The 27556-nt window shown below is 45.4% G+C and overlaps 1 protein-coding gene across 8 annotated transcripts in view; it reads right to left on the bottom strand.

Moving 5' to 3' along the window:
• Positions 1-27556, bottom strand: part of Ehmt1 (euchromatic histone lysine methyltransferase 1) — a 155433-nt gene that overhangs the window by 68032 nt on the left and 59845 nt on the right. For 6 of the 8 annotated variants that reach the window (XM_026415212.2, XM_026415210.2, XM_026415207.2 and 3 more), the window contains 4 exons: positions 25089-25642; positions 17902-18082; positions 7149-7306; positions 6396-6584 (listed from right to left, as the gene is read on the bottom strand). In XM_026415212.2, coding sequence (XP_026270997.2) covers positions 6396-6584; positions 7149-7306; positions 17902-18082; positions 25089-25634 — 1074 coding nt within the window. In that variant the 5' untranslated portion in view covers positions 25635-25642. The remainder of the gene's footprint in view (positions 1-6395; positions 6585-7148; positions 7307-17901; positions 18083-25088; positions 25643-27556) is intronic. The other 2 variants (XM_026415208.2, XM_026415209.2) reach the window with 2 other exon arrangements.

The following is a 27556-nucleotide window of genomic DNA, read 5'->3' as shown; positions in this document are numbered from 1 at the left end:
CACATCAGAACAGAGATACCTTGTTTTCCTGCTGAGCTGAGTGACACTGGCCATGTATCAGTACATGTCTGTTGCAAAGGCACTAAAACATGTGGGCATACATCCAGCTCTTGCCCACCCACTTCCCAAGGTGGCTATGGCCTCCTGCATACTGACTGCATGCTCTGTGGCCTGGTGATTTCACTGTACCCTACCCTCTAAATCAGCAATGTCTTCCAGGACAAACACACAGATGGGAGAGATGTAGAACCTCTGGGTCACCTCCCCAACTATGATCTTCCACCAACAATGCGCAAAGAGGAACCACCAATCTTTCAACAGACTCTCACGGATGCTTAGATCTCACTTCCCCACACACAACAGGACCTGAGTCTTCTGTAACTTCTTAGTACTTTTCTATTTCTTCTACTGCATCTTGCATGCTCCATCCTCAGCCCATTTTCAGACTTGGACCTGGTTTTCTTATTGTAAAATTTACTTTTTATAAAGTATGTTATCAACATTTTTCATACCAAAATTTTTCTCATCGTGCATTCCTAAACCTTTCAAAATTCCTCCCAAATTCTGTGAAGTCCAAAAAGCTTCTAAACCACATGATCAGAAACAACCTACCTTCTCAGTACCAATTTGTTTTAGTCAGTTTCTTCGCTGCTGTGACCAAAAGACTCAATTAGAGGATAAAAAGTTATTTGGGGGCTCACAGTTTTAGAGGTCTCAGTCTACAGATGGCTGACTGCATTCCCCGGGGCCTGGCATGAGGCAGAACATCATGGCAGAAGTGTGTTGCAGAGGAAAGCAGCTGAGAACATGGCACCACGAAGCTGAGAGAAGCAATCACAGCTCATATTTTAGGTGTTGATATTGTGATTTGCCTCCCCCGGTCTTGGTCCTTAAAGATCCACACTGACATATCTGCCAAGCACTGACAGACAAGACTGACCCACAGCTGGTCTCTGCTCACTACTATTTGGATGTGTGTACTGTTTTACTTAGAAAAGTTTAAAAGTACCTCTAGGCATTTGCCAATTTTGCTGATAAAGCTGACGTCTCATTCTCTAAGTGCTTGTGACAGCCACACAAGGAAACAGGTGTTTACATCCTGCTCACATAAGTTCAGCTCAGCAGCTATGGTAGTTTTCAGCTGATCTTCCCGGACTTTCAGAAAGATGATCACATTCCCAGAAACTCTTTTCTCTTGTCCTTTAAAATACTGATGTTTCTTTCTGGCTCTTCCCTACAGCATCAGCCAGAACAGCTGGTGCTGTTGTGCCCACATCAAGAGATGAAAGCAGCTATCCCACCTTCATTTTACAACTGATAACAGAAATGCTTTGACTTTTCACCACTAAATATAACCTTTTTTGTAGTGTTCTGACATGTTAAGTCAGTTTTTTTTTTTTTTAACTATGAATTTTATTTTAATTCGTTGGTCAGGATTAGCCCTTGCCCAGCCGCCAGTCAGCTCCTGCCAGCCCTCTACCCAGGAACACACGACTGTGGGGGTATGACCCAGTCATGAGTTCGGCCTAAGAGGCAAAGGTTCAGCTCTCCCCAACCAGCACCCAGAATGGTGGCCGCACCCAACTGTCAGTCCTTGTGAATAGTGTCCAATCCAAGGGAAGAGACAAGGTCACCAACTTTTCAGGGAAAATGCAAGCCACTATACATACGAAGGCTCACTGCCAGGTCAAAGAACTCCTAACAAAATGACTTTTTCAAAGGACAAATGACCCAGTAGATGAATGGCTGAGACTTGAACAGGCATTTCAAAAAGGCATCCAAACTGCAAGTTGACATACAAAAAAGGACTCAACCTTCTTGGGAATCAGGAAAGTGAAATTAAAACTATACTGCATTAGCGCTTTACACTCACCACTCAGAGACAGTTGGCAGCACTGCCAACTGGTGCAGCCACCCTACAGGGAAACCTGCACGCAGAGTCATGGGTGTAACGAAGCACAGACTCCACTCCCAGTGTATACCAGGGGTCACCCATGCACAGGGATGCTACTGGCACTGCCATATGGAATAGCCCTCCCTAGAAACAACCCAAAAACTATGGCCTTGGGACCCCATACTCTGAAAAAATGACTGAGAACTATGGAGAGCTTTTATTAACATGGGTTACATCTACTAACCTTTACTGTAGTAGAAATTTAGGCTGACAATGTTCAAACCACAAGGACACAGGTAATTAGCTGCCCAAGCAAAGACAGCAACATGGCCACTCCCCTGAAGGAGACGGAGGAACAGACATCTCAGCAATTCTGAGGTAACAGTTTTGATCCTGTAGATCTCCTTACAGAGCCTCAGAGACCCCACAGTCCAACTGGAAGACCACTGTTGTATGATGACAAAAATTAACAAACAACATAAAAACCCAAAACACAATAATATTGAATAAAATAAGTCATATTTTTAAAATGTAAGCACGCATACTATATGATTTTATTTATAAAGAACAAAACCAAAAAATCCAATCCTACAGTGGGAGCACATAGACAGGGATCCCTTATGGAGGGTCAGGGAGGCTGTGGAAGTGGTGGTGAGAGCCAAGGTTTTGACCTAGGTGAGGTCGCACAGGTATGTCACACTTCAGTAATGACAGCGGTACAGCTGTCCTATGTGCAGGTGCAGAGTAATCTCCCAAATTCAAAGAATAGAAAGCTGAACTCAATAAAATGCTACTAACCTATCAGCTATTATCCATTCTGAGACAAAGCCTTGCCATGTTGCCCAGGCTCAAGCAATCTTCCTGCCTCAGCCTACAGATTAGCTGGCACCTGGCTTAAAATACTTTTCAAACGCATACATATCTGACCTGCAAACTCAGTCACTGCTGCTAACAGATATCCCGGGAGAGAAGCCTGGCCTTCTGTGGTCATTGCCATTTCAGCACACAACTGCATCTGACTCAGGGTTCATTCAGCAAGCCTATACTTTGAGTCCTGTGCAAAGGTAGCCTACAGCTCAGCTTCAGAACAAGCTAAAGAGCTTCATTCTGCCTTTGTCCTCTAGAAGGGTTTACACAATAAAACTTCTACCGATTATGTCTGTGGAGATTTACTCCTGCCATCTTGCTTTCCAATGACCATATTTTCTTCTTGGTTTTTTTTGTTCAAGCTTCAAAGTTATTTAATTTTTAATTTCATTTCAATACCTAAGTTACTCAGGGTTACTCAGTATCTAGATCCTCTGGAAGACAAATACCTCAACCAAAGATGGAATCCAGAAATACTCAAACTCACATGCCATCTGGTGTAGAATTCAGCTGGCATTTTAAATCAGCAGGAGAAGGAAATGTCAAGCAATAAATGGAGTGAAAACTCTGGCCCAGCTATTCTGAGGGAAGCCCTGGGTCCCTAATCTTGTGTCTTATTCTAAAAGCTCTATTGAGATATAATTTACAAAAAAAAAAAAAGAGAGATATAATTTATATACCATAAACTTCACCTGCATTGAGTGTATCTACCCCACATTTTATCACAATAAAATTCTGAATCAAATATTTGTATAGAATGAATGAAATCAAAGTATTAGATGATAGCTTATGACAATTTTTTAAAACCAATAGTGAAAAAGATCAGTTTATCATAGTTAGAACACAGAACCTGAAAGTCCTAAAGAAACGGACTAGTATCTGTGAGCTCAGACAACTGACAAGACACCAAGGAAACAAACCACTCCAAACTTGCTTAGGCTCCTAGGACTGCACCTCTAAGAGATGAGCACCCCAGCAGAAAGGTGGGCAAAGCATACCTAGCAGGTGTTTTCTAAAACAACAAGCCAACAGCCACCAAATGTGTGAGAAGCTGCTCACTCTCAACAGTGTAACATTAGCATTCCAATGACGCAGATTAGCTGGGGAAGATGAGAAAAACCATGCCTCTCAGCTAGAAGTATATATTACTCCAAAGTACATTCAACAAAGTGTTGCCTAAAACAGGAAAATGATCAAATCCATAGTGAAGGCTGGGTTCAATCCCTGATACCAAAAGGGGGCGCGGGAGAAACACAGTCAAATCCACAGCATGGAGTGTGAGGCAGGAGTGAAAACACTTCTCTGCACAGAATTGGGAGTGTGCATTACACACAACCCCTTTGCAGAGGGGAGTAAGTGCTGGCCAGGGTCAAGATCAGGATCACACAGCACACCAGAGCTACCGCACAATGGGATTATGATACTATTTTTTCCTTCCTTATACTTCACTATAGGGGAAAAAAAATGTAACAAGTATTTTACAATAAATAATTTTTTAAATCCCTTTACATCTCTAATATTAACATTTTCCACCAAATTTACCTTTGAATAATTGAGAGCCGGAAGTAACATTTTAAATTTGCCCTAAAACCTGTAAAAAAGGAATAATAATAATTCATAAAAATGAGTCTAAAATTGATGTAAAAATAAGAAAGGACACCAGGTGCGGTGGTGCATGTCTGTAATCCCAGCAGCTTCAGAGGCTGAGGCAGGAGGATCACAAGTTCAAAGCCAGCCTCAGAAACTTAGCAAGGACCTAAGCAACTCAGTGAGACCCTATCTCTAAAAAAAAAAAAAAAAAAAGAAAGAAAGAAAGAAAGAAAGAAAGAAAGAAAGAAAGAAAGAAAGAAAGAAAGAAAGAAAGAAAGAAAGAAAGAAAGAAAGAAAGAAAGAAAGAAAAAGAGCTGGGGATGTGGCTCAGTGGTTAAGCACCCCTGGGTTCAATTCCTGAAACCTAAGTAAATTAATTAATAAAAGAAGAAAAGACATGCCCCAAATTCTGACAGATGAAAGTGCTTGGTATTGAAGGAGTACATAGCTAAGCAACAAAATGATACCTCTAAAATAAGTCACTGAACTGTATCACCTGCAAATGTTGTGCCTAATGCTGGCCTGGGATAATTCACCAGACAGAGGCTTCATCTTAAATGAAGATGGAGAACCTCTGCTAAAGATTCTGCAAAGAAGTCTGACATATTTGAACAATACACCACTAATGTTTAGGCAGTCTGATTCTCAGCCTCCCAATGCTGCTCCTAGTAAGCATGTCACTTCTAACTTATCCCTCTCAGAACTGAAAGAACATAAAATTTATGCCTAAACCTCAAAGCTTGCTCACAAATTCTCTCTAAGAACTTGCCAAGCTGGCATCAGCAGCAACCCCAGATGGTTTTCTGGAGCACCCAGACAGTTCCCTGGAGCACCCACAGAAGGTTCCTAGGAATACCTGCAGATAGTTCCCAGAAGCATTCCAGACTGCTCCCAGGAATACCCACAGATCACCCGCAGAAGCACTCATGAATGGTGCCATGCCTACCAAGGGGAGCAATATGGCTGAGACAAGACTGTCCAGTGCTCATCCTCAAAGGACTTGGAATAAATGGTCTATAAAGAAAGCATGCCTCACATCCTTGAGGAGCAGAACTATGTACCATTCCACAGGCCGCTCAGGGAGCCTTGGACACACACTCTGCAAGGAGGGCAGAGGCTTCAACCTGCACGAGCATGATAGCCCCAGCATGGAGAGTGTATAGGATAGAATGAGGCCAGCCTCGAAAAGGCATCAGTCAAAATCAGCTGCTGAGCATGGTGGTACACAGACATAATTTCAGCAACTTGGGAGGCAGAGACAGGAGCATCACAAATTTGGGGTCAGTGTCAGGAAACTTAGTGAGACACTGTCCACCCTGCCCCCTAAAAATGATTATAAGCAGACATTGAGGGCACACAGAAGGTCACTGATTAATGCTTCAGATTATTATATTCTTTTTCTATCTTACCCGCCCCCAACACCAGTACTGGAGACTGAATCCAGGGGTGTTCTGCCACTAAGCTACGTTCTCAGCCTTTATTTTTTATTTTGAGATAGGATCTTGCTGAGTTGCCCAGGCTCGCCTAGAACTTGTGATTCTCCTGCTTCAGCCTCCTGAGGTGCTGGAATTACAGGCATGCACCACTACACCCAGCTTCCAGCTGGATTATCGATATTGTCATTCTTGCCAACCTGGAACTTAAGAAGAAGCTCGTGAGGCTTTATGTCAATGATGCTAAGATGAAAATAAATGAATAATTCCAAGGAAATAAATATAAAACTCAAAGCCAAAAGTATATAGGAGCCAGGATTGAGAGTTCAAAGCCAGCCTCACCAACAGCAATGAACTAAGCAACTCACTTGAGACCCTGTCTCTAAATAAAATACAAAATAGGGCTGGGATGTGGCTCAGTGGTTGAGTGCCCCTGAGTTCAATCTCTGGTACAAAAAAAAAAAAGTAAATAGGAAAAAAAAAGTTTTTATGAATAAAAAGTATGCAGGACATTTCATGCGGGCCCAGAGCACCCCAAGTGCTGACTCTTGGAACCTATGGCCAGCTCTGGGATTCCTTTCATCTGCAACACCACCCAAACATGGTCCTACCTTTGGGGCCCGGTCAGTTTCGGACATGTTCTCTTTAGAAGTCCTGCTATCCTCTGGGGGAAATGCAGCAGCCTGCTCAGCTCCATGGTCCTCATCCTCCTCAAGCTCGTCAGAGTCATCCTCTTCTGAGTCCATCTCCAAGCTCTCTCCATTCACATGAAGGTTGCTGTCGCCCAAGGCCTTTTCACCCTGGAACACACAGATGTACAGTGCTCAAGGACAACCGCAGCAGTCACCAACAGGCCTGCCAGCTCCCACATGAGCCTCAGTAATCATGGGAGATGGAGGGCCTGCTGGGCCAGGATGGACATGGCAGTGGTGCCCACTCATGGTGTACCTCAGGTGACAGGAAATGAAGAACCAACCAACTGGGCCAGGGACGCAGGAGTGGTATCCACCCATTATGCACCTCAGGTGATGGGAGACGAAGAACCTGCTGGGCCAAGGACCCAAAAGTGGTGCCCACCTACTGTGTGACTTAGATCATGGGAGCGGAAAGACCTGCTGGGCCAGGGATACAACAGTGATGCCCAGTGCCTGAAGCCTGGCTGGTGGGAGTCAGGGTGAGAAGAGAGAGGAAGGTGGGTCTTCAACAACCCACCTAGGCATAGAGGCCATGCCCTACAGCAGAGGGATCAAGGGAAGGTCATGCAAATTACTGACAACCTCATAGGATGCTCCTTGGCCAAGGAAGCCCTGCACAGGGGTGCAAATTCAAGCACTTACGGTACACAGCACACACATCCCTCTTACCTTGGAGCCCACAGTGGAATGAGTTAGACTCTTAAACATCTCAATCACCGTCCTCTGCTTTAAGACTTTGGTCTTTTTCTTAGGAACCAGGCTGTAGGTTCCCATCCTTCGTTTTTTCTTCCGAGATACTGCAGCTGCTAAAACAAAAGGCAAGCAAGCTAAAAAAAAAAAAAAAGTCAAAAAGGGACAAAAGAGGAAAAGAAATACCATTCAAATGTTTTTAGAGGTAGGAGACAGTTTATAAAATCTGATTACCACAGTCAGCAGCAAATCCCATGGCACCAGGCACACTTCTTATGGACTGACACAGGATGACTTATCCCTACTTGTTATAAATTGCAGAGAAAGGCAAAGCACTTTCCAGATCAGGTTTCCTTCAGAATGAAACCCTGAGCAGACACTGCCATCCTACCTTGCAGGAAGGAAACCACTAGCCACTAGAAGCAGGATCCTGAGACACTCCTACAGTCTAACCCTAGGTCCTGCCCCTCCATCAAATGCCCATCAGGAACAGTGTGTGCAGCAGGAAGAGCACAGGACTGAGAAGAGCCTCAATCTCACAACCATCACTGGGCCAGGCCAGGCCAGTCTTCCTAGAATGCTAAGACCTTTCCCACAGTGAGAAGCAGGTATCATCCCTAAAGCTCTGGACCTCACTGGGACCCACCCCCAACAACCCCAGAACAAGAGGGAAAGAAGGGCCCTAGAGCAACGTCACCACCTATAGACAACTCTGGGGCCTGGGCAGTGGTTTTCAAGCAAGAGGTAACAGCTAAGGAAATGGAGTGAGGGCTCAGGGACCCCAGAAACCCTTCTAAATACAGCTCCAGGTCAAAGCATTTCATGCAAGATTCTCTGCAATATATGTGTCTGTGTGTGTACATGTAAAAATTTGGTTATACTGAAGATGTAGAACTTTTCTCTTGTCACAATGCACTAAGAGACAGCCAAACAAATACAGACAGCATTCTCATTGCATCAGGCACTAAAATTCACCTACAGATGACACACTGTATGAAAGAATGTGCAGAGGTCACACACAAAAACTGTGTCACCTTATCCCAGGGCCTTGAACATCATGGACTCTGGTTCCCACCGGGGAGGCAAGGTTCCTGGAACCAATCCCTCATGAATACCAAGAGCCAACTCTATATACTTCCTCACTAGGGTTTTTTCTTAATGGACTACAGTAGCCCATCGTAACAGACCAGGCTGTCACTGTTTCAGTCAGGCTGGCACTTCATAGTCTGTGACAGCTGACGAGCTACAACAGTGAATGCCAGGACGGAGAACTTACTGCCTCAAAAGTCCAAACCACCTGTCCCTAGGAAGAGTTTGCCGACTCCCAAGATGACTTCAGCGTGAGGAAAGGGGAGAAAAAGATGCCTGGGAATCAAAGTCGGCTAGAAGGAGCGTATGAGGACATCTGAGGGCCTTCCTCAAATGGCAGGTGAAACACATGGTGGGAAGAACAGAACTCACTGCCCCAGAGCAGCACAGAAATGTCTGCAAAGAACCTCTGGAAATGAAGGATCTACTGAGCACGTCAACATTCCCAAAGAGGAAACTGAAGTACAACAAGGGGGCAACCTTGGTACAGCAGGGACTTCAGAGTGTCCAGCTTGGGGGTCCAGGCCCAAAGATCCAGAAAGGTCAGGGCCAAGAAAGAAGCTCAGGGAAGGTTAGCATTTAGGATCTGTAGGGACTCAAGGGACCCTTGGGAAGAGATCTGAAGTCCAGACTGCCTTAGACAGGACCAGAGCACGAGGAGCATCAGATCAAGAGCCCAGGGAAAGAACTCACAGAACTGATGACTTTTCAGGATGCTCTGGGAGGTACATCCACACACAGGTAAGCAAGGAAACACCCATGAAGTGGGGAGGGATGGGGAGGCTGCCCAGCTGCTGCACCACGAGGCTGGGCTGCTGGGGTACAGCCAGCATGCTTCAGGAAGAAGACAGGCTTGACGGGAAAGAGCAAACACACAGAGAAGAGGCTCCCCCAAAACCTCTACAGCTGCTTCTGCAGCCTGAAATTGACTTTTTCCTTTAAGTCTCAGGAGAAGAGCCGAACTGCCCATCATCCTGGGGGAAGGACTCACAGCCCATGCCCTACCAGGCAGAGCCACCCTCCTCCTTCCTACTTGTCCATGAGCTCCCATGGTGAGTCCAGGCCATTCTGGGCTCTACCTGCCTCCAGAGAGTCCAGCACCCCACATTCACTCCTCTCTGGGAGTGCTCAGAGGTGAAGGACTACATGGTGCAGTGGGAGCGCTGGCTGAAAAATAATCCCTAATTTCTGTTTAGGGTGGAGATTCAAGCTGAATGATATAAGTTCTCCCACCCACTTCTACTTTTGTGGTGTGTCATAACATTGGCTACCTCACCAGCTCTAAGTGAGCAACCTGGTGGCACTAAGCTTGCTCACACTTCCAAGCATCCTTCACCACCATCCACTCTTTACAGTGTGTCCCAAACAATGCATATTCCCCCCTCCCCTCCCCAGCCACCAACACCCCCCATTCTACTTTCTGTGATTTCAGCTACTCCGGGTAAGGGACGTCAGGGGAGTGGAGTCACCAGAGTAAGTACTCGAGCTCTGGTGCCTGATGGCCTCAGTTCACGCTGCAGAGCACCCTTCCTTTGTGAAGCTGAGCAGTGTTCCACCCTGTGGACGGGCCACACTCTGCTTCTCCCTTCACCCACCAAAGGGCGCCGGTGCTCTGGCTGCTTCCACTGTTTGGCTCTGGTGATAATGCTGTGACACACTGAAGACCCTGTCTTCAGTTCCTCCGGGTATATCCAGAGTGGAACTGCTGGATCATGTGGTGATTCTACATTTAGTTTTCCCTCAGCGGCTGTGTGGCTTTTCACTCCCAGCAACAGTGCACACGCTCTCCAACACACGCTCTTCTGGTGTCTTGCCTGGATGGGAGCCGTCCTGGTGGGTGGAGGTGGCATCTCATGGTAGTCTTGGTTTTCATTTCCCTCATGAGTAGTCACGTTGAGCATCTCTTTCTGCCTATTGGCCGTCTGCACATCTCCTTGAAGAGACGTCTGCTCAAGTCCCTTGCCCATTTTTGAGTCAGGTTTTCTGCTCTTTTGTTGCCAGGGCTTCTTTTTACCATCTGGAGAGTAGTCCTTGTCACACATAAGGTTCCAGATGTTTCATCCTGTTCCGTGGAATGGCCTTTTACTGTTAGGAGTAAGGAATCAAATCAGTACATAGGCAGTTGCCTTTTGACACGTGGAACTTTTTAAATTCGTACAAAGTGCAACTTGTCTAGTTCTTATGCTGCCAGTGCTTTTGGCGTCACATCCAAGAAGTCACTGTGAGATCCCACGCTTTGAAGTTGTCCCTGTTGTTTCCTTCTCAGTGAACTCAGAAGGAAGTTTCAGGTCTCGCCTTCAGGCCCTGCTGTCCTGGGATAGTCTTTACATGCGGGTGAGACAGGGCCCGCCTTCATGCTTCTGCGTGTGGATTTCCAGTTTTCTCAAGACTGTTCCTTGGGAAGCTGTCCTTTCCCCCATGAAATGGTCTTGACAACCTTGCCAAAAATTAATGATGTGGTGGGTTTATTTCTGAGCTCTCTATTCTACTCCACTGATCCACATCTGCCTGTATTCCAATACCACATTGTCTTGATTGCAGTGGATTAATAATAAGCTTTCAATCTCTATTTTCTTAAATCTAATGAGACTTAATCTGCGGCCTAAGCATGGTCCGTCCTAGAAGAAATTCCATGGGCACTAGTGAGGCCTGTACATCCTGTTGCTGTGGGAAGAGGGCTACATGTATGTCTGCAGATCTAGTGAGTTACATGGTGCCACGTTCTGTGTGGCTGCACGATCCATTACTCATAGTAAGTACTGAAATCTACAACTACCACTGTAAAAGTGTCTATTTCCCTCTCCAATTCTGTCAATTCTTGCTTCATATATTTGGAAGATTTATCATTAGGTACTCAAATGTTTTTATTTACTATACTTTTTACTCTTCAATCTTGCTAAGTTGCCCCGGTTGGCCTGGAACTTGAAATCCTCCTACCTCAGTCTCCCAATTCACTGGAAGTACAGGTATAGCCATGGTCCCTAGCTATAATTATTATACTCTTGCTGTCTTAAAGCTTTTACTAACAGATGGCATCCTTCCTTGTTTCTTGAAAGCTTTTGATTTAAAACTCATTTTCATCTGGTATTAGTATATCCACATTTATTGTCTTTTGATTCTTGTTTGCATAGAACATTTTTTCCCCATCCTTTCACTTTTGATATATTTGTGTCTTTGTATCTAAAGTGTTTTTCCTGTAGAGAACATATAATAGGATCATTTGATTTTATGCATTCTGCCAATCTGTCTTACGATTAGTGTGCTTAATCTGTTTACAATTAAAGTAGCTACTGCTAAGGATGCACTTAGTGTCTTCATTTGCCTTTAGTTGACTTTTTAAAACTGAAATGTTTAAATCTATATTTTCTCTTTTATGTATCTATGACTATTTTATTTGTCATTACTGTGGGGATTACATTTGACATTCTAGAATTTTTACACTCTACTTTGAATTTATACCAGCTTCACTACAATAAAACAATGAAAACTCCGCTTGTATACAGTTCTTAGTCCTGCCCCTTTTGATGGTTTTCACAAAAGTACATCCTTATACACTGTGCATACCAAAACAAAAACTAATTCTTTTAAATGCATTAGTCTCTTAAACTACATAGAAAAAGTGGAGAATTACAAGTGAAAATTATAATAAGGCTAGTATCCGCTTTTATGTTTAATATTTTTATGTATATTTTTAAATTGTACATATATCTTTATTTTTATGTGGTGCCGAGGATCGAACTCAGTGCTTCACACATGCGAAGCAAGTGCTTTATCACTGAGCTACAGCCTCAGCCCCTAGTAACTGCTTTTTTATAATGCACCGATCTATTAAGTCTTACAGAAAGCACAAAATGGAATTACAAGCCATTTTTATAATAACACTTGCTTTTATAATTGCTCGTATGTTTACTTTATTGAGATCTATACTATACAATTAATTTACTGTGTAAGATCCTTTCATTTCAACCTGCAGAACATTTCTTACAGGGCAGTCTACTGTGGTAAACTCTCTCATCTTGGGTTTATCTGGGCCTATCTTAATCTTTCCCGCCTCTTGAAAGACATAGGTTTCTTGGCTGACAGTTCTGTTTTTTCTTTCTGCACTTGGAATACATCGGCCTGCGGCCTCTGGCATCCAAAGATTCTGATGAGAAATCTATGGGCGCCACCAAGGACCTTGTATGTGAAGAGTCACATTCCTCCTGCTGCTCTCAAAACCCTTTCTTTCAACAGCTGGATTAGGGTATCAGTGTGGGACTTGAGTTCATCTTACCCTGAGGTTCGCTGATCTCTTTGGATGCCATATTCACATCTTTCATCTGCAGAAGTTCTGCAAAAGTTTCCTACCATGTCTTCTACTTGTGGAGCACCCACAAAGTGCACACTGCCCAGCTAATAGTGTCCCACATAACCCTGAGGCTCTATTCAGTCTTCTTTAGTCTTTTTTTCTTCCTGATTCAAAGACTTTATAATTTTCATTATCTTATATTCAAGTTTGCTCTTTCTTCTGCCTGCTCAGATCTTCCTTTGAATCCTTGTATGGTATTTTTCATTTCAGTTACTGTACTTTTCAGAAACGAAATTAATATCTGGTTCCTCTTTATAAAGGTTTTCACCTCATTAATATTTCCATCGTGTTTCTACATTATCTCCCTCCAGTTCTTTTGACCATGTGTAGGAAAGCCGCTTCCAACTTTATCCGGGAGATGTATCATCATGTTTTCTCAGGAAAGGTTTCTGTTGTTGTTGTTGTTGTTGTTGTTTCCTTTGAGTGGGCCACAATGCCCTCTGTTTTTCTGCATGTATTGCACATCAGTTGGAAACAGACATATAATATAGTGGTGGCAACTCTGGAAGGCAGGTTCTCTCCCTTTCTCAAAGTTGGCTGTTCTTTCTTGCTGCTATTGACTGTTTTGGGGTTTTTTGATAGTTGTGGGCTACCTCTGTGCCAAGAACTATGGGGTAAATTTAAGGTTTTGTCACTTCTTTTCTAAGTGAGCACCTTTCCCTGGGCACACACTGTCTTTACAATTTCCCCATATACTGTTTCTTTTGAATATCCTAATCTTTAATATTCAGATCCCAAAAGGCAAAAAAAAAAAAGAGAGAGAGAGAGAAAAAAAACTTGGGAAAGATGGTTGTGAAGATGGAAGGAAGTGTGACCACATGGGCATAGCCTCTTGGTCTGATCCTGTGTCAGAACACAGGTTGCTGCTTTCCGGGGGACAGTATCCTTTTTGCCCACTCAGGCTCCCACAGGCTGAGTGTAGGCTGCTCCAGCAACACACGGACCAGGGCTTTGCTACAAGATAAAACTGACTTCAACTTTGGTTACTATTCCACCCCGCACTCCTGCCATGAAGTGCCATCACAGACTTAACCTGCAAACCTTCCACAAACTTGAGTTTCAAAACAGCTACAGCAGCCAGGAATGGTGGTGGTTCACGCCTGTAATCCCAGCAACTTGGGAGGCTGAGGCAGGAGGGTTTCAAGTTCAAGGCCAGCCTCAGCAACTTTAGCAAGGCCCTAAGCAACTTAGCAAGACCTTGTCTTAAAATTAAAACTTTACAAAAGGGCTGGAATGTGACTCAGTGGTTGAGAGCCCCTGGGTTCAATCACCAGGACAAAAACACACACACACACAACCACCTACAGTAGACAGACTGTACCAGTACAGCTGTGGTCCAGAGGAGAGTTGGTTCTGCTTTATCCTGCTCCACCATCATTCCAGAACCCTCTGAAATAGGTATTTAATCATACAACTCTGCAGTTGAAAAGAAAACAGAAAGAGCTGCTGAGAAAGGTGCTAATCAGTTTTTGTCAAAAGAACCAATATCCACCTAAGGCCAAATTCTGGATGTCCAAGAGCTGGGCAGTGTGGTCCCCACCAAGGCTGTGGTTCGCTGAAGGTGACTTAACACTATGATGAGCACTGGGTCATCCATGTCTGACAATGAAGAATGGAGGGGTGAGGTACAAGTCCTGTGGAGCCTCAGCCACCCAAGCCAGGCACAGCTGCCTACAGAGCTTGGCCATGACTCCAACCATAAAGTGCACATCCACCTTGTTTGTGGTGAGCTCACTATTTAGCAAGAGGGAAAAGAACACAGCCTCCTCTGACCACCACCACAGCAATGCCAAGACTAGTGAAGAGGTACCGTAAAATTTTAAGGCTGACCGAGACACTCCAATGCTGGCTCTACACATGCCCACAGGAGGCAACACTGAGAACGGCGAGGTCTGAAGGCGGAACAGTGCTGAATTGTGCTGTTCCTGGCATACATAGACACTGCTGCAAAAGGCCTACACCTGTTCCCACTATATCAACAGTGGCCTCCACGTCCCTTCCATCCAGGACACCTGGTAGGGACAATGACACTTGCCAGAAGACTGTGGTGCTGCCCTCCAGGCAGGCCTCCTGCTCTCAGCAATGCTAGAGGTGTGTTAGTAGCTGAAGTGAGGCGGGACCCAAACAGGGCACACTTCTCTCTGGGAAACTCTTTCTGGCCTGGGGAGATGAGGTAAGCCTTGAGGCAACACAGAAGGTAGCTGGGGCTGGGGGCACACCTATTACCTGGGAAGCAGAGAAGTCAACCAACTGTCAGAACATACTGTACCTACAGTTGGAGGTGATTTCACATGCTTAGCCCAAAACTAATTTGCTAATTAACCAAAGCTACATGGAAAGATATGGAAGATAAACTAGAGAACTGATGAACACATTGGGCATTTCACTTTCTCACTTTAGAAAGATGATGAAATAATAAGCTTAAATTAAAGAAAAAAAAAGCATTAGCATGTGAACAGCAATACTGACGGCTGTGACATTCCTTGCCAGTCCACAATCACATGAGAGAAGCAGATGCTACAGAGCTTTGTGAATACCAGGTAAGCTGCCCGAAACAAGCAGCACTGAAGGCACAGAGCCATGAAGCTAGGCAATAGGGGCCACGACTGATTCTGCTTTCTAACTGCCACGTCCCCACAGGAAGATCCTCCCTATGGAGGCTGCCAGTTCCAGCCTGGGAAGAAGAGGACCAGATGCACCTGAGCCATCCCTACCAGCCAGAAGGTTTTCAGAGAGTGATGGGCCACATCCGAGGATCCGGAATCCAGCTAAAGGACCCCGCTGACACAACCTGAGATGATTGGAGCAGAAAAACAAGGACAGTAATATACTACAGCCCAAAGATCCAAATGAGAGTTTATGAGGTGCTACAGTTTGGATCCTAAACATCCTCCAAGATTCATGTGTTAAAGGCTTAGAACCCAGAGTGGTGCTACCAAGAGGTGGTAGGGCCTTTACGAGGTGGGATCTGCTGGGAGCATCAGTGCAGCAAGTGTGTCCACAAAGGGGAGCAAGGGACCAGTCCCTCCTCACTTCCTGAGATGAGGTGACTGGTTCCGTTCCACCACATGCTCTGACAGTATGCTACCCCAAGCTAAAAGCAATGGGGCCAACCAATCACAGACCAAACCTTTGAAACTTTTCTCTTTACAAGTTGATAAAATCTCAGTTATTTGTTATAACAACAGAAATCTGACACACGAGTCAAAAGTTAAAAATAGATGGGTAGCAGGTAGGGGACTAGGGCTGTTGCTCAGCCGCAGAGCACCTGCCTAGCATGTGTGAGGCATTGGGTTCAATCCTTAGCACCACATAAAAAGAAACAAATAAAGGCATCCTGTCCATCTACAACTACAAAAATAACTTAATAAGCGGCTGGGATTGTGGCTCAGCAATAGACATTTGCCTAGCACATGCGAGGCGCTAGGTTCGATCCTCAACACCAAATAAAAATAAATAAATAAAGGTATTGGGTCCATCTACAACTAAAAAAAAATACATATTAAAAAAAATAACTTAATAAAGAAAATAAATAGGAGGGAAGTGAATCTTCCTTTCAGTATAAATGCAACTGAAAGGCAGTGATGGAGACAGAAAACCACCATGTGGACCCTGCCCTGCAGCACTTCCTGGTGGGCTGTGATAAGGAACAGGACACCTGCAGAACCTCAGACTCTTCCTGAAGATACATGCTAGGGACAACCTTTATAATGGAGCAACATGCAAGACCCTGCCATGCCCTAATAAGTCAAAAGGCCACCAAAACACAATTCCTAATGATATAGGTCAGTCACCTGTGGTGTCCCAAGACCTATACCTGGTCCTGAGGCACAGTGAAAAGCAACCTAAGAGAGGTTCTATGGAGAGCCTGGCCTGTATTCTCAAGATGCCACAGTCAAAAATGACCAGGAATGCTTCAAACTAATAGGAAACTAACAAGAAACAACAGAGACAAGTGACTGTGGGATCCAGGATCAGATGTGTTTTTCTTTGGCTATAAGGGACATTACTAAGAAATCAGTAAAGTTAGCAATGTGCTACGATTAGGTGACTGTCATAGCCCTGGTGTTGATCACTGCACTGTAAGAAGCTAGAAAACATCCTTATTTCTAGAGACACAATGCATTATTTTTAGGAAAAACACTTAACTATTTAGAGGTAAAAAGGCAAAAGTCTGTATTTGTAGCACAGTTCATGTTGAACAAAATGATTACGTACTAGGAAGAGGAGAAAAATTGTGTCTTTTGGTAAAGGGAGTGAAGGGCACGTGGGAATTGTTTGAACAATTTATGTGACCTTTGTGGTAGTCTAAAATTATTTTAATTCGAATTTTAAAAGTCATATCCTGGTGCTAGGGTTGGGGCTCAGAGGTAGAGCACTCGCCTAGCATGTATGAGGTACTGAGTTTGATCCTCGACACCACATAAAATAAAATAAAGATATTGTGCCTACCTATAACTAAAAAGTAAATGTTTAAAACAAAAAAAAGTCATATTCTGGTGCTGGGGTTGTGGCTCAATGGTAGAGCTCTTGCCTATCACACGTGAGACACTGTATTCAATCCTCAGCACCACATAAAACAAACAAATAAATGAATGAATGAATAAATAAATAAATAAATAAAACAAAGGTATTGTGTTCATTTACAACTTAAAAAAGAGTCATAACCTGTGGCCAGGTGAAATTCCCCAGGTAAAGCCCTCAGGCCAATACTCTCAGCACCAGGCCAACCTGGTTCAACTTTCAGGAAGGCTGGCTGGCAGGCCCTTTTCAAATTCAAACTCATAGCTGGCCTGTGCCACAGGGAGCCTTTTATCTCCTCAGGGAGGGCACTCCACACACATGCAGTGGCAGCTCCCTATGAGGCCACATGCTGCCAACTCCTACAAAAGAACCCCAACAATAATCAAGTGTCCATCCACTCAACCAACAAGGAGAGGCATGAGCACCAGGGGGCTGAGGAGAAGTACCCAGGGGCGAGTGACTTGGCTGGTGACACAGCCAGAGCAAAAGACAACTCTCCATACCTTGGCCACACTTAGTGCTTCCAACAGCATCCAACACAGGACCAGGAGTGCTCTCAACCCCAGAGTCCTCCACCCAGACCAAGTCAGTTTTAATACAATATTCACATCAGATCAGAGGCAAGGCAGGTGGCAGCAAGAAAGGCTTTAAAGCAGGCACTGCCTCTCCACTGCGCAGGCCAGTGCTCATTGACACCAGCCACACTGCACCTGGAAGGCAGAAGCTCAAGACATACATTCAGAAAGAAACACAGCTGGTGGACCCTTTTACCTGTCTGTGACTTTGTGGTGGCCATGTAGCACTGGCTCTGAGGTAGTGACGGGTGAAGGGATGGGAAGGGGGGTAAAAGCTGCTGTCGTCCACAGTCAGAAACGTTTCTGTTGATCTCCTCTTTTGGTTCCTTATGGTCTCTAGCTTCTCGAACATCCCTGGGATCCTTGCTGGCTGCATGCTTCAAAACAAAGACAATTAATAACTATGACAACAAGCCAAAAGATGATTGCTGAAATAACATGCACCCAAAAATTACAGCTCTTTTCCCCAGTAATTCCCCTCAAGTGAGAGATGAGCCACTATGGGGAAACAGAAAATCTACAAATCCATGCAACTTGGACATCATCAAAGAAGCACCTGGAGCTAGGACATGTATGCCTAGGCATCTGCTGGATGACGAAGGTCAGGCTACCAGCCACCACCCAAGCTAAGAACAGTATTTCCAGGTCTAATGGTAAGGAGGATCACGAGGAAGGAGGGGCAGAGGGAGAGGGGAAAAAGAAGCATCTGCAGTGACTGTGTGGCTGTAGAACCTCAAATATCATCTTATCTGCTATTTGTAGAAAAAGTCTGCCAGCCCCTGATTTAGGCAATCAGTATGACTAAGCTAAAAACACCCAAAATGGAAGCACTGAAACCTCTCTAGGAGTGCCTCCACAGCTGCCACAATTAGACCTGCAAGATCTCCAAACAGCATGGATTCCACAACAGCTAGTTACACTTGAATCTGTCTTTAGCCTTAGCCTTCCAAAGCACCAGCAGCCTGTAGGCAGCTATGCTGACACCATAACCACCTCATGATGGATCAATAGCCTGCCTTTATTCCACACAGCCTAGACTCCAGTGAACCTCCATCTGTTTCCATATATTCACAGACAACCTTGAGAGGTTGACCTCAAAACACCTCAAGCTGACAAAATCTTATTGTGCACACAGTAGTTTCCATAAATAATAAGTAGAACAGACAGGCTTCCTCTGATACATAATCCTGAGAAAACTGGAAATCCACACGCAGAAGCATGAAGGCGGGCCCTGTCTCACCCGCATGTAAAGACTATCCCAGGACAGCAGGGCCTGAAGGCGAGACCTGAAACTTCCTTCTGAGTTCACTGAGAAGGAAACAACAGGGACAACTTCAAAGCGTGGGATCTCACAGTGACTTCTTGGATGTGACGCCAAAAGCACTGGCAGCATAAGAACTAGACAAGTTGCACTTTGTACGAATTTAAAAAGTTCCACGTGTCAAAAGGCAACTGCCTATGTACTGATTTGATTCCTTACTCCTAACAGTAAAAGGCCATTCCACGGAACAGGATGAAACATCTGGAACCTTATGTGTGACAAGGACTACTCTCCAGATGGTAAAAAGAAGCCCTGGCAACAAAAGAGCAGAAAACCTGACTCAAAAATGGGCAAGGGACTTGAGCAGACGTCTCTTCAAGGAGATGTGCAGACGGCCAATAGGCAGAAAGAGATGCTCAACGTGACTACTCATGAGGGAAATGAAAACCAAGACTACCATGAGATGCCACCTCCACCCACCAGGACGGCTCCCATCCAGGCAAGACACCAGAAGAGCGTGTGTTGGAGAGCGTGTGCACTGTTGCTGGGAGTGAAAAGCCACACAGCCGCTGAGGGAAAACTAAATGTAGAATCACCACATGATCCAGCAGTTCCACTCTGGATATACCCGGAGGAACTGAAGACAGGGTCTTCAGTGTGTCACAGCATTATCACCAGAGCCAAACAGTGGAAGCAGCCAGAGCACCGGCGCCCTTTGGTGGGTGAAGGGAGAAGCAGAGTGTGGCCCGTCCACAGGGTGGAACACTGCTCAGCTTCACAAAGGAAGGGTGCTCTGCAGCGTGAACTGAGGCCATCAGGCACCAGAGCTCGAGTACTTACTCTGGTGACTCCACTCCCCTGACGTCCCTTACCCGGAGTAGCTGAAATCACAGAAAGTAGAATGGGGGGTGTTGGTGGCTGGGGAGGGGAGGGGGGACTATGCATTGTTTGGGACACACTGTAAAGAGTGGATGGTGGTGAAGGATGCTTGGAAGTGTGAGCAAGCTTAGTGCCACCAGGTTGCTCACTCAGAGATGTGTGTTTTCACCTCTCCCATAAAAGACAAAGCATCCCCATCTCCTGGCAATGAGACCAGGGAGAAGTGGCTCAAGTCAGAAATTACTGTAATTCGAGGCACTTGATGAGTGCTGTGCTCCACACTCATGGGTTTAAGTAAGGACATGCTTCATGAGGTCACAAGTGTGGCTGGCAGGCAGGCAGGCAGGCAGTCAGGTAGGTAGGCAAAGAGGGGAGTTCCAGATGGAACAGCAAAGTGTACATCTCACCAGTGAAAGATGAGTGCTAAGCAGGGCAGGGGTGCTGTGTGTTCTCTGCCCTCTCACCCAGGCTCTGCAGCTCTACCTCAAACCCTCTCTCACCACATCTCAAGTGCACTTTGCTTTCTGTTTCACATGTGCTGCTATCTCGTACTCTTAGCCTCTCTCACACGCCCTGCTGTTGGCAAGGCACCTAGAAAGCTTCTCAAAGAGAGCACTTCTTTCCTCAGCCCACAAGAAAGCTGCCTGATACCTCACCTAATGTCCAGAACACACAAGTCACATTACTTGATCTCACTGCCTATCTAGCTAGGAACCTGCTATGGCCTGAATGTGTCCCCCAAAGGCCCCATGTTGGAAATTGAATCCCCAAATTCACGTTACTGGTAACTGGAGGTGGGGTCTCCAGAAGGTTATTAGGATGGGATGAGGTCAGGCGAGGGCCCCTGTGGTAGAGGAAGAGACCTGAGTTGGCAGGCTTGCTCTGCCTCACTATGTTATGATTCAGCAAGAAGTCCTTACCAGATGCTGGCACCATGCTCTCACACTTCCCAGCCTCTAGACCAAGAGCTGAACAATCCTCTGCCCTTTATAAACCACCCCATGTGTGGTATCCTGTGACAAAAAAGAAAGTCCACCCAGACAGAAACTTACGCTGGACCCAGGTTGTAAGAACCACAGCTCTATACAGCTTCCTGTTGCTTCCCCTGGTGGAGACCAACCCAGTTCACCATCTCGAGTGCTGCACTGCCAGTGATAGCACCTGCTCCACAGCAGATGGCACCTATACCCTTCCTTTTCCCAGGGATTAACTCTCCCTTCCCTCCTCCAAATCACAGCTCAAACTTGGCAGTTCCTTCTGCAGCCTCCACCATTTAACCCACGGCAGTATTGTCTGAGCCCTTCTCAGATGCACCAGGCAGTAACCACTAGGGCTCAGAACCTAGCTCTTGCTGTCACCTACACACTGCCACGCAGCCTGTGCAGCACTCAGCTATAAAACACATCCACTCAGCACTCGGAGCACAGTAAGATCCTAACTTACACATAAAATAAGACCTCAAGAGGAGACAGCCACATGAGGCTAATTCTCACTTTGGTATAAAAACCTATTCTTTCATTTCAGAAGTAATTTTCAAAAATCTAACAAAGAAAATTGAGAATTCCTGAGCCTGGTGGGGAATCAGATTCTGCTCGCAGTTGCAGTCTCACAAGGCAGAACCATGAGAGAAGAAATGACCTGCTGCACCAGGAGGCAGGGCACATGGGCTATGTCCTTGCAGAGCCCAGCACACCCTGTACTCTCTGCTCCAACTCTGCCACAGGCTTTCCCCTCCTGGCCTGTTACTGTTCAAGTTTCTGCCCCAGCCAGTGAATTCTCACAGCTGGATATTTCATTGCAACTCCAACTCAACACTAATTTGCACCATTAATAAGAACTTCCCCTAGTACAGTGGCAGAATGGATGGGGCCACTTCCCACCCCACACCTAGAGCCCAATGGTAGGCATGTGTGGAAGGAGTGGAGTGTGGAAGCACAAAGCCAGAGGAGAAAGCTAAAAGCATGCCACAGTAATGCCTCCTGGTATGTGCATAGTTCAATTAGGAGAGAAATCCTCAAGATCTAGACTAGGCAAAGAGTTCTTAGACATCAGAATGACATCATGATGCTTGACATCAGAAGCGCAGTCCAGGAAAGCAAACTAATAAATTGGACTTCATCTAAATGAAATGCTTTTGCTCTGAGAAAGATCCTTCGAGAGGAAGAAGATAAGCTTCAGATGGGGAAACTAACCCACAAAAACGACACCTCAGAGAAGGATCCATACTCAGGAAAAAACCTCAAAGCTAACCAAACAATACTAAAAAAATGGGGGGGGGGGGCAGTACAAATGGTGCAAGAGACATTTCAACAGCAATGACAAGAGCTGGCAAGTGAGCACTGAGTAGATGTCCCACATTACAGGCATGAGGATGTTTGAGTAAAACAAGGACAATATGCCACCATACCCCATCAGGTAACCAAAACAGTAGCCACGCAACACCAAATGTTGGTGAGGATGTAAGAAACAGGATGAGTCCCATGAGGTAGGGGTACAAACTGCAGCCACTAGGGAACAGGGATGGCTTATAAGTTCTTTATAAAACTAAACATCCAAGGGACTGGGGTGTAGCTCAGTGGCAGAGCACTTGCCTAGCATATGCAAGGCCTTGGGTTCAATTCCTGACACTTTAAAGAGAGAAAACCAAAATGAATATCCAATCAAGAAGCAACACAGCAATTCTACTCCTGGATACTGAACTGAGAAACATGAAAATGTATATGCAAACAAAAACATGTACATAAATGCTCAGGGCAGCTTTAAGAACACCAAACTGGACATGTCCAAGTCCTTCAACAGTGAGTGGCCAGTCTGCAGCTATCCACACCACGGACAGCTGGGCAGCCTAAGGAGGAGCAGGCTCTTGATGCAACCTGGATAATCTCAGGAAAATTATGTTGAGTGCAAAGAGCCCCCCAAAAGTTATACACTGTATGGAGCTGGGGTTGTGGCTCAGTGGTACAGCGTTCATCTAGCACATGTGAGGCCCTGTGTTTAATCCACAGCACCACATACAAATAAATACAATAAAGATATTGTGTCCAACTACAACTAAAAAATAAATAAATTTTTAAAAAGTTATACACTGCACATATTAAACAACACCTGAAATAACAGAATTACAGAAATGGAGAATGATCTAGAGAGTGCCAGGGATCGGGGACCTTGACTGTGATGGCTATGCCCCTCTGCACGCGCGCGCGCACACACACACGTGCACACACACATGCACACACACATGCACATCCAAGTTATGGTGAAATTGAGTAAGACCCATGGATCACACCAGTGTCAGTACCCCAATTACAACACTGCATTCCAACATGTAAGATGTTATCACTGAGGAAAATTGGGCAAAGGGTACATAGCACATTTCTATACTATTTTTGTTGCTTCCTGTGAATCTAAAACTATTTTTTAAATTTTTCAAGTTCTGACAATGTACAGAAGAGAACAGTGAAAGGCTAGAGCTAAGTCAGGCCAATGGGAAATGGGGAGCCCCTGGGCCAGGGCAACTGGTGGGTATTGCATCAGGGCATCAGGAGGCACCAGCACACTGCTAACGGAGGGGAGAACCTGGTGGTTACAGAACCCAGCTTCAGGTGTGTGGTTGGCAGTGAAGCTCCACACTATCCCATGGCCACCACAACCACAGACCCATGCAGTACTCAGTCAGGCTGGTCCAAGGCCACAGAAGCCAAGGCAAGCATACCCTGGGGAGAGAAATCAGCACTGGAGAAGATCACCAAGAGCAAGAGCTACCACCCAACAGAGCTCCTCTGAGGAATCAGAATTCATGACAGAAACTATGGAAAAATTACAATGATATCTTCTAAAGGATAAGACAAAATTTGAGACATAAGAAATTTTTTAATTAAAGATTAGTCAGAAATATTGGGTATGAAAAAAATGTCAAAATAAAGCACACAGAGTTGGGCATAGTGACACATGCCTGTAATACCAGTGGCTCAGAAGGCTAAGGCTGAGGCTGAGGCTGAGGCTGAGGCTGAGGCTGAGGCTGAGGCAGGGAGATTGCGAGTTGAAAGCCAGCCTCAGCAATTTAACGAGGCGCTAAGCAACTCAGTGAGACCCTGTCTCTTAAATTAAAAAAATAAAAAAAAAAAAAAACAGGCTGGGGATGTGGCTCAGTGGTTAAGTGCACTTGAGTTTATTCCCCTGTACCAAACACACACACACACACACACACACACACACACACACTCACACACACACGTATAAAATGAACAGAAGAATGTAAAAGGTTAAAGAACAATGCTAGAAGCAGAAAGCAGGCAGGGCACTGTCCAAATAGAAAAAAGACCCAACCTCCACCTAAAAGGAGATCTATGGAAGGAGATGGAAAGAAAATCATACATGCGTTTTCCTGGTGCTGATGACACAATTCCTCAGACTGGCAGGGCCCTCAAGAGAAGGTCCCAGATGTGGAGTCTTAAGGGCTGCAGAAGAAACAGCAGATGGTCTACTCATGAAGGACAAGACAGTTTCAGAATGCCACCAGCAATGCCAAACACCAGAAGTTCTGAGGGAATGTGACCATAAACCCAAAATCCATTCGAGCCAAATTAACATCAAACAACAGCACTGTAGATATTTGGAAGAAATTTATCAGGCACACACCATGTGAGACATGGTGGTAAGCAAAAGGCCAGCATGGTAGGGGTCAAACTTGGGTACATACTGCCCGTGTTCAGACACTCAAGATGTAAGACTCGTCTGCTCTCAAGGCAAGCATGAGCCGGCACACCTCAACGCAGCCCTCTGTGCCCACACTTCTGTCATACCATGGTCCTGACCAACTTCACTTCCTCTCACTTCTCAAACAGTGGGTGCTGAGTCCTCCTGAGCTGGAATGAAAGCCTCCAGATCCACAGCAGAAGGGAAAACCGTCTCCTTCAAAATGCCTGGCACATCTTCACTCGAAGCCAAGAGAACTCTCTAGGGAGAGCAAATCCCCAAAAGAAGGCAGAGACAGTGCCATCTGGCCTTGCTGTTCACGCACAGAGGCATCAGCAAAACCCCTAACTGATCACAGGCCTAGAAGTGACCACCTCATCAGATTACCACTTCTTTACACTTTATTTAACTTTAGTGGCCTAAAGTTAGTGCCAGATGACCATTGCCATCTGCTGGCTTTTCTCTTGAATGCAGGGAAGTCAGCTTGCCATCATTAACACAGGAGAAGACAGACAGAAGGGAAATGGCAAGAGAAGACACAAAATTACCAGGCCCAGGATGGACTTCGGCATGGTCTTGCGTGCCCTGTGAACCTTAACATCAGTTCCAGGGGCCATGGGCTTCCTGTCTTCTGTGTCTGCACTTCCTTCCCCAGGCACGGCTGGCGCTGCAGCTGGTGTCTGTGGAAATGCACCTAGAGTCCTGCCTTTGCCAGCCGCTCCAGGAAGGGTTTTCGCAGCATGGCCAGGAAGCGAGGAGGCCAGAGTGTTGGGAGTCCTCAAGGGCTGCCCCTGCAGGGCCGATTTATTTAAGAAGTACCCATTGCTGCCAATGACAGAAGTCTGCATGAAGTCGTCAGCTGTGACGTGGTTCTGCTTCCCCACTTCTGGTTCTCTTTCTGAAACCCCATTTTCCGATATTCGTGCTGCTCTATTGGTACCTTCCTGTGGGCTGGCTCTTGTGCTCTCTTGAGTGTGTCTGGCTGCATTTGGGTGACTGGTGTCACAGTTGTCACAAGATCCATTGGTTTCACCATCTGCAGCCATGGAGGCCTCTCCCGCCTGCTTCTCTACGGAACCTTCATCAGCAGCCATAGGAATATCTGTGAACAGAGGAGAAAGGAGCATCACTGACTGCTGGGACCCTACCCCCACCACAATACCACCACCAGCACTAGTTACAATGCTTCTGACTGGCTGACATAAAACTATCCACTGAAATCCTTTCATTTCACCTACAAACTAACACTTAAATTCAAATGGATTTAAAATGAGATTGCTTCCTGAACAGGATGTCAAATAAGTGTGAGGAATCACCACGGCAAGAAAACCTGAGTATTGTCTGGAGGTATCAACGAGGTTCCAGAAGCAGCTGTACACAAACAAGCAAAAAAACAGGCCCAAGGGAGGATGGCTTTCAATACGCCCATCTGTGTACCCTGCAGGTGCGGGGGGTGGGGGTGGGGGGTCTGACAGTTCTAGCAGTCACAACCGGGATGCTTAGAAAGAAGAAACGCACTCACACCAGAAAACTGAAGAATACTATGAGTTGAGGCAGAAAACTCATGATGACATCCCTGGAGGCAGGAAAAGCCTGGGCCAAGGTCTAGGCTCCATCTAGGCCACTCTGCTCTTGGCTGGACTCTTCTTCACACCTACCACTTAACATGCTGCATTCTCTACTGCTCAACATGTTGGTCATCTTCCTTGCACCCCTAAGTTCTATGAGAGCAAAGGTTCTGTTCACTACTGTAACCTGGGCACATGAAAAGGGCCTGGCACATGATACATGTGCAACAAACAACAAATGGTTTCTGAAAAACAAAGAGCAATTAATAAGGTTTTTTTAACACATAGCAAAATAGAACATGTAGAAATTTCCTTAACTTGGAGAAGACTGTATCCCAAACTCTGTAGCAATATATCTTCACTCAGAAAGGTTAAATCAATTCCATGTAAGCCCAGAAACAACATACAAACATCTATTAAAACCACTAGTGCTAAACAAAACAGGTGGTACTGGGTGACACTGAAAGAGAAGAAAGAAAAGCGTGAAGGTTAGTGACCAAGGCACAAATGCTCTCATCTGCACCTAACATGCTCTCATCTACTGAAAAACAGAATCCACCTGTGATCAAAACACATGAACAAAGCCATACGGCTGAATTCAAAATCAAGTTGTAGGGCTGGGGATATAACTCCATAGAAGAACAACTGCCTAGCAAGCACAAAGCCCTGCCTTCCATCCCAAAATTGCAAAACAAATCAAGTTACAAACTCAAAACCACTCTATTTTATTTTAATTTTTTAGTTGTAGATGGACAATATCTTTGGGTTTTGTTTATTTATTTTTGTATGTGGTGCTGAGGATCAAACCCAGTGCCTCACACATGTGAGGTGAATGCTCAGCCACTGAGCCCCAGCCCCAGCCCCTCAAAGCCACTCTCTACATGAACATTAACTAGAAAATACAAGTTAAAAACTAAGATGTTATTAACAAAAGCAGGAAAAACTACACAGGTATAAAAAAAAAAAATAACAAGATTATTTAAGACCTAGGTGGAGAAAAAAATTAAATACAGGGCCTTTGCACATTGGGATGGTATGACAAATTCACACAAATCTGTCAAGTCCCCTCAAATCAAATTTATAAATGTGTGCCATTCTAATAAGACTTCCAGTTAGTACATTGAGAAATTCTACGCCTGACCCTGAAATGCATCAGGAAGAAACAGGTGGTACTGGGTGACACTGAAAAAGAAGAAAGAGCTAAGTTCACTGTGAAGAGGAGAATAAGGAGAGCTACACATACTCCTGCTACAGAGGAAGAGCACACAGTCGTGCAGATCCCCCAGCAAAGGCAGTGCAGAGCATGACCCACAGCCCAGGCAGCCGAGGCTGGTTGCTGAGGACCAAGGCACCTCCCCAGACACGGGTGCCTAGTCTCAAGGCTGGAGTCCCCACCTGCAGGTCCCAGCAACCCTGTGCAGCCCTTCTGCTTGTGAAATGTGGACATA

Source organism: Urocitellus parryii, chromosome 4 (genome assembly GCF_045843805.1).
Source record: "Urocitellus parryii isolate mUroPar1 chromosome 4, mUroPar1.hap1, whole genome shotgun sequence".
In the NCBI taxonomy this organism is placed as follows: Eukaryota; Metazoa; Chordata; class Mammalia; order Rodentia; family Sciuridae; genus Urocitellus; species Urocitellus parryii.
Note: the sequence above shows the minus strand (reverse complement) of the source record. Positions and strands in the feature narration are given on the sequence as shown.